The 12,869-nt window shown below is 44.9% G+C and overlaps 1 protein-coding gene across 1 annotated transcript; it reads right to left on the bottom strand.

The window, feature by feature from the left end:
- Positions 1 to 1,244: 1,244 nt before the first annotated feature.
- LOC124008667 (leucine-rich repeat-containing protein 3-like) lies at positions 1,245 to 8,401 on the bottom strand. Its single transcript, XM_046320150.1, has 2 exons — positions 8,183 to 8,401; positions 1,245 to 4,098 (listed from the first exon to the last, which is right to left on the bottom strand). Exon 2 carries the CDS (start codon positions 3,785 to 3,787, stop codon positions 2,990 to 2,992), a length of 798 nt encoding a protein of 265 aa, XP_046176106.1. The 5' UTR covers positions 3,788 to 4,098; positions 8,183 to 8,401; the 3' UTR covers positions 1,245 to 2,989.
- Positions 8,402 to 12,869: the final 4,468 nt, after the last annotated feature.

Here is a 12,869-nt window from a genome sequence, read left to right on the forward strand (position 1 = left end):
ATACAGGATTTGCTGTGAATGTTTTGTGTATTCTCTAGTGCGTTTAGTGATAATAGTAAACAAGATATACATAACTCAGTTTGAAGTTTCTGTACTGTTGGGCTACAACTAATAGGTTATACAATATGATGGTGAGAATCCTCTCAATATTTATAGTTAAGCAATAAGGGTGTGTGGTATATGGCCAATATACCACGGCGAAGGGCTGTTCTTAGGCATGACGCAATGCGGATATACCATGGCTGTCAGCCAGTCAGCATTCAGGACTTGAACCACCCAGTTTATAATATAACTTAGATCACATCAGTGAATGTTGGTGAAATGGCACATCATTGATCAATAAATAACGGTGCCTCAACATAGGTCTTGTACACTAGTGAATTTAATTATACTATTATGATTATACCAGATATACATTTGACCTATATATACACTGTTGGGGTAAAACCAATAAACAACATTTGTTGAGTGAGATTTGGTCCAGATTTGGATCGCATCAGGAGAAGGTTAAACTATTTTGGGTTTGAGTCATTCTTTGTTCCATGTCTTAATTCTATAATAAATGGGGGAGGGGGTGTATTCCATGTTCAGCATGTGCTGTATAATTCATAATGATGTATGTTCTGTGGGAATAAATAGGAAATCTCATTATAAAGCCATACTTCAGATTTTAGTTTAGCCTCTGCAGGTCAGATAGGGTCAGAGTAGTGAGATTTCCTTTTGAGGCATTCCACCACCTCATTTTTATAACCAGACTTTTCCTAGAATACCTTCACAGCCTCCAAAATGGCACCCTATCCCCTATATAGTGACCTATGGCTCTGGTCAAAAGTAGTGCACTATATAGGGTATAGGGTGCCATTTGGGGTACAGGCCTTATGAATAATAACACGATTTCTCTGAAATGGCAGAAGGCAAAGTAGCTGCACAAACTGCAGTTGCAGAGATGAATATAATACAAGCATAAGAGCTCAATCAGACACAGTACATATGAGATGAGAGAGAGACAGAGAAGAGAGAGAGAGAGAGAGATGAGACCGATAGAAACCACACACCACAATAAAGTGCACTCAACCATGTCCTCGGAAAGAGAGAAAGAAGATTGGACAACCTCATCATGAATTCAGTCATAAAAAGGAGGTGTAGGAATTCTCTTCCATTTGCAAAATAATAAGTCAAGGTATTCAGAAACTACTACCTTTCTGTTTCTGACGGAAATAAAACAGGATTACTAGTCGTTAGAGACCGTTTTATTTCAGATATAAAAACGACAACGGTTGATTCACAACCATTTTGCTAAGAATAATTACAAACAGAGACGAGCGCAACAAGATCAAGTCATATCCCCATATCCCGACAGACAAAGACAGATTTCATGGTCAAAGTTTCTCCGTTTCAACACAAGTCTCAATAAAACAATAGAATGTCTCCTTTTCTCACTTTCCTTTCATTAGTTTCTCTCTCCATAAACTACATCCCATACCATTAAAAGGGACAAACATACAAACCAATAGAGACAAAACAATACAGAACACATACACTACTAAGGAAGTATAGACTACTTCCAACTGTTGGTCATCATAGACTCTCTGACGCAACATCAGCATCGATCAACGTCTGTAGAAGGGTGTTTGACAGTTTGGGAACTAAATCCGATATGAGTATTTAAAGATTTATGTCCTGAAAGTGGCATCACATTGATTGCCAAAATGAGTAATGGTAAATGATTCATAACACCCTTCACAACATCTAAAATATTTAACATGACATATTAAAGCTAGAATCTTCAGCTAAATCAATAACAAAGTGGTACCCCTCTGTTTAGTAAAATGCCTGGAGAAATGGAACCACTGTCAAATTCATAGACATAGCTATGGACATAATCAAACAAACGACAGTTTTAACCATGTTTTAAAGCTATACAGTATTTGTTTACATGTAGCTTGTTTGCAAACATTGAAGCAAAAAAAGCACATATCTGGGGTTCTGATTGGGTACGACAGTTGAACTAAGCTCATGAGGCATTTATACATTAAGAATCAATGGGTATGTATCATTCATTTATAAGTCAAAGAATGAATCTAACAACTCCCACTGGGCAAAAATTGATTGAATCAACGTTGTTTCCACCATCCTTTAAAATCCAAAATCTATGTTATGATGTTGAATCAATGTGGGAAACTGATTAGATTTTTTAAAAAGTCATCAACGTAAGGGAATGTCGTATTTTTTTCACCCAACTTTTAACCTAAACCAAATGACATGGTGAAATGTTTTGTTGATTTCACATCGAATTGACGTTAGCTGACAACTCAACCAAAATTAGATCAAAACTAGACATTGAAATGACATCTGTGCCCAGTGGATAAGGATTCTAGCTTTAAAGGGATTTTGTAGTTCAACATTTGTTTTCACAGTGCCTTGGTTGAGTTACTGTTTACTGTTTCTAGGCACTTGAAGACACAAGATGAACATTCAGTCCAGTGTAACAGCCAATCACAATGACTAGATCAATAGTACTGTATAGCACTACAACCAATCACACAACAACCAAATCAATATGGAGACACTCTCAGAGACTTATACAATATATTTCTCATTAAATCCTACTGTTGGGAAAACATATGACGATGAGAAGTAGAGGTCATGTTTCTTCCCAATTAAAAATAAATACTGTAAAATAAAAATTACAACAATCGACAAAAAAGTCGGTTGGAATTGAGTCAGAAATCTCAAAAGGTATTGACCCCATGACTTCATAAACAGTCGACACAAAAAGGGGCACGTTGATTGCACTGACGAACCCGAGGCCCACTGCGAGCCGGTCAGGCACGTGCAGACGGGCAGGTGCAGTCCAGTGGCTCGTCCAGAGGCCCGTCTTCACATTCAAAATAGTTACATACACCTTGCAACTGTGCCACTGTGTTTACTATCCCATGGACATGTAAGAACCCCCACCGCTGTCACTGCCACCACACATAGACCACTGCTAGAGCACAGTGCTGGCTGTGTCAAAGTCCTTGGTGATCTGGGAGGATCTGGGTAGAGACTTGAGGTACTCCATGTGTCTCCTCGCGTCCTCCTGGTTGTGCCTGACGTAGTAGATGACGTAGGCGATCACCATGGCGAACCAGCAGAACATGGTCACGAACATGGCCACGTCGGTGGTCTTGTGGTGAAAGTTACAGAAGTTGATGCCAGAGTCCAGGACCTGAATGACGGGCCGGCCGGCGTACTCGTCCTGGACAGAGGTGTGGCAGCTCACCTCGTTGACCGTCTCAGGGTCCAGCCTCAGCTCCCTCAGTACCTCCTGGAGGGAACACTCGCAGTGCCAGGGGTTGTTGGAGAGTCTTATACGGGCACTCAGCTTGGTGAAGGCCTCCTTGGGGACGCTGTGGAGCTGGTTGTTGGAGAGGTCCAGGGAGCGGAGTCCCTCGGAGACCCCCAGGAAGGCCCCTGCGTCGATACTCTCGATGTGGTTATGCGACAGGTCCAGCTCCTTGAGGCGGCGGAGGTCCTTGAAGGCCTGGTTGGGGATGTGGCTGATCCGGTTGGACGAGAGCAGGAGGGTGACGGTGTCTTCCGGTAGGTCCGGAGGGATCTGGTCAAGGCTCCGGGAGACGCACTGCACCACCACGCCATTCCTCTCCGAGCAGTGGCAGCTCTTGGGGCACGGTGTCGCCATGACAACCACGAGGGCCACCACGAGACACAACGTCCTCACGGGGGAAGTGGAGACACAGAAAGAAGGGAACAGGACTTGCCAACGTGGCTGAGGAGGCCCCATTAGCTCAGCCGGTAAAAGACCTGACTATCCCTGCGGTTCCAGAGCAGGTTTCAATGACTATTGATGGTACACAGCAGCTACTCATATACATATCATACCAGATTAATAACCCTCTATCTTCATCCCCATATCCATCCATTAGAGTCCAGTGAAGTGACTGTAGAGTTTGACCAAGGACAGTCTGGAGGAATACAAAAGATGGGTTCCAACTAGACAGAAGAGGAAAGGAGTGGGCATATCATTTCGATCCAGACATACTGTAGCACAAGTTTCAGGACAGCCTATCACTCAGTCCTCTGAAGGCAAGGAATCTGAAATATATAGAGAGAGAGAGAGATTAAAAGAGAGAAACAGGCCATGGCAATTTCTTTAATGATCCATTTATTGGAAAATCGTTTTTGTTGTAACTCTGTGAAGTCCTGGGTAGATGAACATAACAAAGCATGTTTGAGATGTAGTAGTGAGAGAAGCCAGTATTTGTGATGTAGTAGTGAGATGTAGTAGTGAGATGTAGTAGTGAGACAAGCCAGTGTTTGAGATGTAGTAGTGAGACAAGCCAGTGTTTGAGATGTAGTAGTGAGACAAGCCAGTGTTTGAGATGTAGTAGTGAGACAAGTCAGTGTTTGAGATGTAGTAGTGAGGTGTAGTAGTGAGACAAGCCAGTGTTTGAGATGTGGTAGTGAGACAAGCCAGTGTTTGAGATGTAGTAGTGAGACAAGTCAGTGTTTGAGATGTAGTAGTGAGACAAGTCAGTGTTTGAGATGTAGTAGTGAGACAAGCCAGTGTTTGAGATGTAGTAGTGAGATGTAGTAGTGAGACAAGCCAGTGTTTGAGATGTGGTAGTGAGACAAGCCAGTGTTTGAGATGTAGTAGTGAGACAAGTCAGTGTTTGAGATGTAGTAGTGAGACAAGTCAGTGTTTGAGATGTAGTAGTGAGACAAGTCAGTGTTTGAGATGTAGTAGTGAGACAAGTCAGTGTTTGAGATGTAGTAGTGAGACAAGTCAGTGTTTGAGATGTAGTAGTGAGACAAGTCAGTGTTTGAGATGTAGTAGTGAGATGTGGTAGTGAGACAAGCCAGTGTTTGAGATGTAGTAGTGAGATGTAGTAGTGAGACAAGCCAGTGTTTGAGATGTAGTAGTGAGATGTAGTAGTGAGACAAGCCAGTGTTTGAGATGTGGTAGTGAGACAAGCAAGTGTTTGAGATGTAGTAGTGAGACAAGCCAGTGTTTGAGATGTAGTAGTGAGACAAGCCAGTGTTTGAGATGTAGTAGTGAGACAAGTCAGTGTTTGAGATGTAGTAGTGAGACAAGTCAGTGTTTGAGATGTAGTAGTGAGACAAGTCAGTGTTTGAGATGTAGTAGTGAGATGTAGTAGTGAGACAAGCCAGTGTTTGAGATGTGGTAGTGAGACAAGCCAGTGTTTGAGATGTAGTAGTGAGACAAGCCAGTGTTTGAGATGTAGTAGTGAGATGTAGTAGTGAGACAAGCCAGTGTTTGAGATGTAGTAGTGAGACAAGCCAGTGTTTGAGATGTAGTAGTGAGACAAGCCAGTGTTTGAGATGTAGTAGTGAGATGTAGTAGTGAGACAAGCCAGTGTTTGAGATGTAGTAGTGAGATGTAGTAGTGAGACAAGCCAGTGTTTGAGATGTAGTAGTGAGACAAGCCAGTGTTTGAGATGTAGTAGTGAGACAAGCCAGTGTTTGAGATTTAGTGAGATGTAGTAGTGAGACAAGCCAGTGTTTGAGATGTAGTAGTGAGATGTAGTAGTGAGACAAGCCAGTGTTTGAGATGTAGTAGTGAGACAAGCCAGTGTTTGAGATGTAGTAGTGAGACAAGCCAGTGTTTGAGATGTAGTAGAGAGACAAGCCAGTGTTTGAGATGTAGTAGTGAGACAAGCCAGTGTTTGAGATGTAGTAGTGAGACAAGCCAGTGTTTGAGATGTAGTAGTGAGACAAGCCAGTGTTTGAGATGTAGTAGTGAGACAAGCCAGTGTTTGAGATGTAGTAGTGAGACAAGCCAGTGTTTGAGATGTAGTAGTGAGAGAAGCCAGTGTTTGAGATGTAGTAGTGAGAGAAGCCAGTGTTTGAGATGTAGTAGTGAGACAAGCCAGTGTTTGAGATGTAGTAGTGAGACAAGTCAGTGTTTGAGATGTAGTAGTGAGACAAGTCAGTGTTTGAGATGTAGTAGTGAGACAAGTCAGTGTTTGAGATGTAGTAGTGAGATGTAGTAGTGAGACAAGCCAGTGTTTGAGATGTGGTAGTGAGACAAGCCAGTGTTTGAGATGTAGTAGTGAGACAAGCCAGTGTTTGAGATGTAGTAGTGAGATGTAGTAGTGAGACAAGCCAGTGTTTGAGATGTAGTAGTGAGACAAGCCAGTGTTTGAGATGTAGTAGTGAGACAAGCCAGTGTTTGAGATGTAGTAGTGAGATAAGCCAGTGTTTGAGATGTAGTAGTGAGATGTAGTAGTGAGACAAGCCAGTGTTTGAGATGTAGTAGAGAGATGTAGTAGTGAGACAAGCCAGTGTTTGAGATGTAGTAGTGAGACAAGCCAGTGTTTGAGATGTAGTAGTGAGACAAGCCAGTGTTTGAGATGTAGTAGTGAGATGTAGTAGTGAGACAAGCCAGTGTTTGAGATGTAGTAGTGAGACAAGCCAGTGTTTGAGATGTAGTAGTGAGACAAGCCAGTGTTTGAGATGTAGTAGAGAGACAAGCCAGTGTTTGAGATGTAGTAGTGAGACAAGCCAGTGTTTGAGATGTAGTAGTGAGACAAGCCAGTGTTTGAGATGTAGTAGTGAGACAAGCCAGTGTTTGAGATGTAGTAGTGAGACAAGCCAGTGTTTGAGATGTAGTAGTGAGACAAGCCAGTGTTTGAGATGTAGTAGTGAGAGAAGCCAGTGTTTGAGATGTAGTAGTGAGAGAAGCCAGTGTTTGAGATGTGGTAGTGAGACAAGCCAGTGCTTATATCTTCAGTAATTCCATCTGGTAGAAATCATATCTATTGATTTCTTGATGCACAAAGGTCTTGAAAAACAGTACATTGAAAAAGCATCCTTTAAAAAAAATCCTTCGTCAATGACAAGGCAAAACAAAAAAATATTTTGATTTGTTAAAAATAGATATTGATGGAAACATTGTTTACCCAATTTGAGCACCAATTTTCCTAAGCTAAAAAATAACTACACGACAATGTGGTCTTTTTGAATTTGATTGATACCGTACTGCATGGCGTGCGCCTGTTCTCCTATTTCTTACAGTGCTGAACGCAGAGAGAGTATCTCCAGTCTCCAGTCCTTTGCCCTGACAGTATAAATAGTTAAGATACATTACCCTAGTAATAATAGATTGCTCTGATAGTTCCAGGTGGTTACTCCCAATTCCGGACCATAGAGATTCACAGCAGCTGTAAAATTCTTGAGGAACGTTCCCAGAATCATTGGAATCATTGACGCATTTCCCCCTGTGATTTTGTTTTCTATTGAACACTTTTACATAGACCAAACAGAAACAGTGACTCAACATTTCCTTTCATTTGATTAATATTTGCTGACAACATTCCAGAGACAGTGACCTTTTGCACTCTCCAAATGTTTGCGCAGCATTCATTCATTCATGTCAAAGGTGGTTTATAAACGCACAACAAGCTCAAGGGAAACCATAGCATTCAGCCAACATGTCCTGCTCTCCGTCTGCCTGTTTGAAGTCCATGAACCCTCACAGATCTACCACCACATTATTAGCTAGTCACCACAGCTTCATTTAGCCACAGTTAAGCCACATGTCCGACTGAAACCAAAACATCAAACAGTATATAGCCCATGATCACCCGCGGACAGAGGGTCTGCTTTGTCTCTGTAACCCTGGGCGTCACAGAAACCTCAATGTTAGATGTATCCTTCTCGTGTGACATACAGTACTTCCATAGGTAGTTAGGCTGCCAGTGGTCCGCAAGCAGCAAAACATAAGCAGTTTTAACAAGGCGACTCACTTTTCAGAATGCAAGAGGTCATTCAGGTGGAGAAAGTACGTTCTTATGGGTCTTTATGGATCGTCCCATGCATGGTAGAGGGTCTGTTTTATTAGTGTCACTGTTAATATAGTCTAATGGTCATAATTAAGGTGGTGGTGATGATGATGAAGAACCGGAGGTAGTATCATTTATTTCAAGTTCAAGAGTTATTGTTACATGCACAGGACAATGAAATCGTTAACTTGCGAGCTTAACTCCCCATCCAACTCAATGGATGATTTCTGTAGTCTAAAAAGTAATAGGAATGTACTTTTTGAACGACCTAAAAAGACGTGGAAAAAAATCGAAACATACTAATATTCAATAATATCCATATTTTATAAATAATATCGACCTTTTATAAATCAACTGACCATAGCACCACTAACCTTGTCTTTTTCTCCCGACTTGTTTTCAGAATGAGAGCATGGTCCAGTCAGGGCTGTACGGTTGCTCCATCGACGTAAAGTAACATGCAAACCAACAAACGAATCAGTATCGAGTGGAGAGGGACCGAACATAGAATGAGCGCAGGAGGTATAACTCACCTCGCCAGCGCACCGCCTCCACTTGTTGCTGTCATAATAAAAGGTACTGTAGTGACCCGACTAGATCATAAAGGAACAATTGTCCAGACAGAGGCTTGAGTTTACGAATTGACGGTTTATTACACCAACTTTACACAGGCTACTGTTTGGGCCGTAGCACACGCCAAATAGATGACACAAGCCAATCGTGACCTTCTCTTGTGAAGCCCAGACGTAAGAGAGAGAGAACAAAAGCTGAACCTGGTCTTAACTTCCAATGCTCCACCCCCCCTGCCCAACCCCCCTCCACGCCACTCCACCAACCACCAGGATGCCCGGCATCAGAACATTCCAGGCATTCCCGTGATTGGCAGATAGCAGGTTGATTGACAGGTTGGACCCCGCGAACACCGGGTACTGGTCAGTACAACACAACCACCTCCTAGCCTAACACATAACACACAGCTGTCTGTGCGGGTCGCTACAGTACGTTAAAGTTGCATCTCCTCTACGCTACACTGTATGTGTGTACCGGTTGCCCCAAGACTTCCGAACCTCGTTCAGTTTGCGCGCGCAACTATTGGACAGTTTGGATCCATTCGGGACCTCATCCACTTGCTTTCTTTGCGTTATATTGAGGTGTCTCTCCCAGTTCATCGTAAATCATCGCTGCAATATTTTTGAATGCTTCTGCAAATGTGTGACACAACTCTGGGAAACACTGGAGCCAATATGGGCCAGCATCCTAGTTGAACGCTTTCGACACCTTGTAGAGTCCATTCCCTTACGAATTGAGTCTGTTCTGAGGGCAAAAGGGGGGTTCAACTCAATATTAGGAAGGTGTTCCTAATGCTTTGTACACTCAGTGTATATGGAACGCATTGCTTAGAGCCACACCCCATTCAGAAATACCCAATGAATGTGAGGACTTTCAACCTGAAATCTGTATAGACATTCAAGCATAGGGAGATGTCAAGCACGTCACTCTGTTAAATATGGATTTGCTTGAAATAAATCACTCAGTAGTCACCTCCTGGAGGCGATTACAAGTGCTGTCCATCTTGAGGACTGAAATGAGAGGACTGTATAGAAAGCCACAATTTCCTCAATTCAATTCAATTGAAACCATAAAAAAATGGCAACATCCGATCTAGTTCATCGTTGCAGATAATAGAACCTGTCTCACGAGATCAACAGAAATGACAGGTTTTGATATTGTCATTCTCCCTCTGAGAGCCTACTTCTGTAGACTGATCACCACAACACAGATGCCAATGCCACGACAGGCAGTGCAGTCTTTGTTCTGCCAACCAATTATCAATGTTTTTGCCCACGAGGCAGAGCTGCCCCCAGAAGAAGATTAAATAAGTTAAACTCCAATCGGCTAGAAGTACTTTACTTCTACTGCTATGAACTCTTACTTTAGCCACCAAAACTAAGTTACAGCACTATGGCTGCTACCACTGTGGACTGCCGCTTTCTCACCCTTAGCTGATTGTTTGTGCCCTGTGCCACCAGGTGTCATCCCTCATATCCCAGACTAGTTCTTCTCGCTGACTGAAGGGTTCCACACCCAGGGTATCACATCCACAATTATTACATTTACATTTAAGTCACTCTTATCCAGAGCGACTTACAAATTGGTGCATTCACCTTATGACATCCAGTGGAACAGTCACTTTACAATAGTGCATCTAAATCTTAAAGGGGGGGGGGGTAAGAGGGATTACTTATCCTATCCTAGGTATTCCTTAAAGAGGTGGGGTTTCAGGTGTCTCCGGAAGGTGGTGATTGACTCCGCTGTCCTGGCATCGTGAGGGAGTTTGTTCCACCATTGGGGGGCCAGAGCAGCGAACAGTTTTGACTGGGCTGAGCGGGAGCTGTACTTCCTCAGTGGTAGGGAGGCGAGCAGGCCAGAGGTGGATGAACGCAGTGCCCTTGTTTGGGTGTAGGGCCTGATCAGAGCCTGGAGGTACTGAGGTGCCGTTCCCCTCACAGCTCCGTAGGCAAGCACCATGGTCTTGTAGCGGATGCGAGCTTCAACTGGAAGCCAGTGGAGAGAACGGAGGAGCGGGGTGACGTGAGAGTACTTGGAAAGGTTGAACACCAGACGGGCTGCGGCGTTCTGGATGAGTTGAAGGGGTTTAATGGCACAGGCAGGGAGCCCAGCCAACAGCGAGTTGCAGTAATCCAGACGGGAGATGACAAGTGCCTGGATTAGGACCTGCGCCGCTTCCTGTGTGAGGCAGGGTCGTACTCTGCGGATGTTGTAGAGCATGAACCTACAGGAACGGGCCACCGCCTTGATGTTGGTTGAGAACGACAGGGTGTTGTCCAGGATCACGCCAAGGTTCTTAGCGCTCTGGGAGGAGGACACAATGGAGTTGTCAACCGTGATGGCGAGATCATGGAACGGGTAGTCCTTCCCCGGGAGGAAGAGCAGCTCCGTCTTGCCGAGGTTCAGCTTGAGGTGGTGATCCGTCATCCACACTGATATGTCTGCCAGACATGCAGAGATGCGATTCGCCACCTGGTCATCAGAAGGGGGAAAGGAGAAGATTAATTGTGTGTCGTCTGCATAGCAATGATAGGAGAGACCATGTGAGGTTATGACAGAGCAAAGTGACTTGGTGTATAGCGAGAATAGGAGAGGGCCTAGAACAGAGCCCTGGGGGACACCAGTGGTGAGAGCGCGTGGTGAGGAGACAGATTCTCGCCACGCCACCTGGTAGGAGCGACCTGTCAGGTAGGACGCAATCCAAGCGTGGGCCGCGCCGGAGATGCCCAACTCGGAGAGGGTGGAGAGGAGGATCTGATGGTTCACAGTATCGAAGGCAGCCGATAGATCTAGAAGGATGAGAGCAGAGGAGAGAGAGTTAGCTTTAGCAGTGCGGAGCGCCTCCGTGATACAGAGGAGAGCAGTCTCAGTTGAATGACTAGTCTTGAAACCTGACTGATTTGGATCAAGAAGGTCATTCAGAGAGAGATAGCGGGAGAGCTGGCCAAGGACGGCACGTTCAAGAGTTTTGGAGAGAAAAGAAAGAAGGGATACTGGTCTGTAATTATTGACATCGGAGGGATCGAGTGTAGGTTTTTTCAGAAGGGGTGCAACTCTCGCTCTCTTGAAGACGGAAGGGACGTAGCCAGCGGTCAGGGATGAGTTGATGAGCGAGGTGAGGTAAGGGAGAAGGTCTCCGGAAATGGTCTGGAGAAGAGAGGAGGGGATAGGGTCAAGCGGGCAGGTTGTTGGGCGGCCGGCCGTCACAAGACGCGAGATTTCATCTGGAGAGAGAGGGGAGAAAGAGGTCAGAGCACAGGGTAGGGCAGTGTGAGCAGAACCAGCGGTGTCGTTTGACTTAGCAAACGAGAATCGGATGTCGTTGACCTTCTTTTCAAAATGGTTGATGAAGTCATCTGCAGAGAGGGAGGAGGGGGGGAGGGGGAGGAGGATTCAGGAGGGAGGAGAAGGTGGCAAAGAGCTTCCTAGGGTTAGAGGCAGATGCTTGGAATTTAGAGTGGTAGAAAGTGGCTTTAGCAGCAGAGACAGAGGAGGAAAATGTAGAGAGGAGGGAGTGAAAGGATGCCAGGTCCGCAGGAAGGCGAGTTTTCCTCCATTTCCGCTCGGCTGCCCGGAGCCCTGTTCTGTGAGCTCGCAATGAGTCATCGAGCCACGGAGCGGGAGGGGAGGACCGAGCCGGCCTGGAGGATAGGGGACATAGAGAGTCAAAGGATGCAGAGAGGGAGGAGAGGAGGGTTGAGGAGGCAGAATCAGGAGATAGGTTGGAGAAGGTTTGAGCAGAGGGAAGAGATGATAGGATGGAAGAGAAGAGAGTAGCGGGGGAGAGAGAGCGAAGGTTGGGACGGCGCGATACCATCCGAGTAGGGGCAGTGTATGAGGACAATGACTGAGGATCTGAGAATGTACCCTCTCTCCCTCAACTTTATTTCACTCTCTCTCTCTCTCTCTCTCTCTCTCTCTCTCTCTCTCTCTCTCTCTCTCTCTCTCTCTCTCTCTCTCTCTCTGTCTCTCTCTTTTGCTGTCTTTTTCTCGCTCTCTGTCTCTCTCTTTCTGTCTTTCTGTCTCTCTCTCTCACTTTCTCCCTCTATCTCTCTCTCTCTCTCTCTCTCTCTCTCTCTCTCTCTCTCTCTCTCTCTCTCTCTCTCTCTCTCTCTCTCTCTCTCTCTCTCTCTCTCTCTCTCTCTGTCTTTCTGTCTCTCTCTCTCTGTCTCCCTCTCTCTCTCTCTCTCTCTCTCTCTCTCTCTCTCTCTCTCTCTCTCTCTCTCTCTCTCTCTCTCTCTCTCTCTCTCTCTCTCTCTTTCTGTCTCTCTCTCACACTTTCTCCCTCTCTCTCTCTCCTCTCACTCACTCACACAGATGCCAGGCCACTCACACATGTCTGGTTGGTGATATGGCACATGACCATAGCTGGAACTGATTACATATCTGTAATTACAGTTTTTCTCAATTGCTAAAACACGATTTCTGAAACCTTGCTCCATTTCCTGAAAACATTCAACACAAAACCTCATCTTCAAGCACTATTTACAT

Source organism: Oncorhynchus gorbuscha, linkage group LG21 (genome assembly GCF_021184085.1).
Source record: "Oncorhynchus gorbuscha isolate QuinsamMale2020 ecotype Even-year linkage group LG21, OgorEven_v1.0, whole genome shotgun sequence".
In the NCBI taxonomy this organism is placed as follows: domain Eukaryota; kingdom Metazoa; phylum Chordata; class Actinopteri; order Salmoniformes; family Salmonidae; genus Oncorhynchus; species Oncorhynchus gorbuscha.

What these genes read in the sequence shown, in the direction of transcription:
- LOC124008667 (XM_046320150.1), bottom strand. Translation starts at nt 3,787, where the DNA reads ATGGGGCCTCCTCAGCCACGTTGGCAAGTCCTGTTCCCTTCTTTCTGT.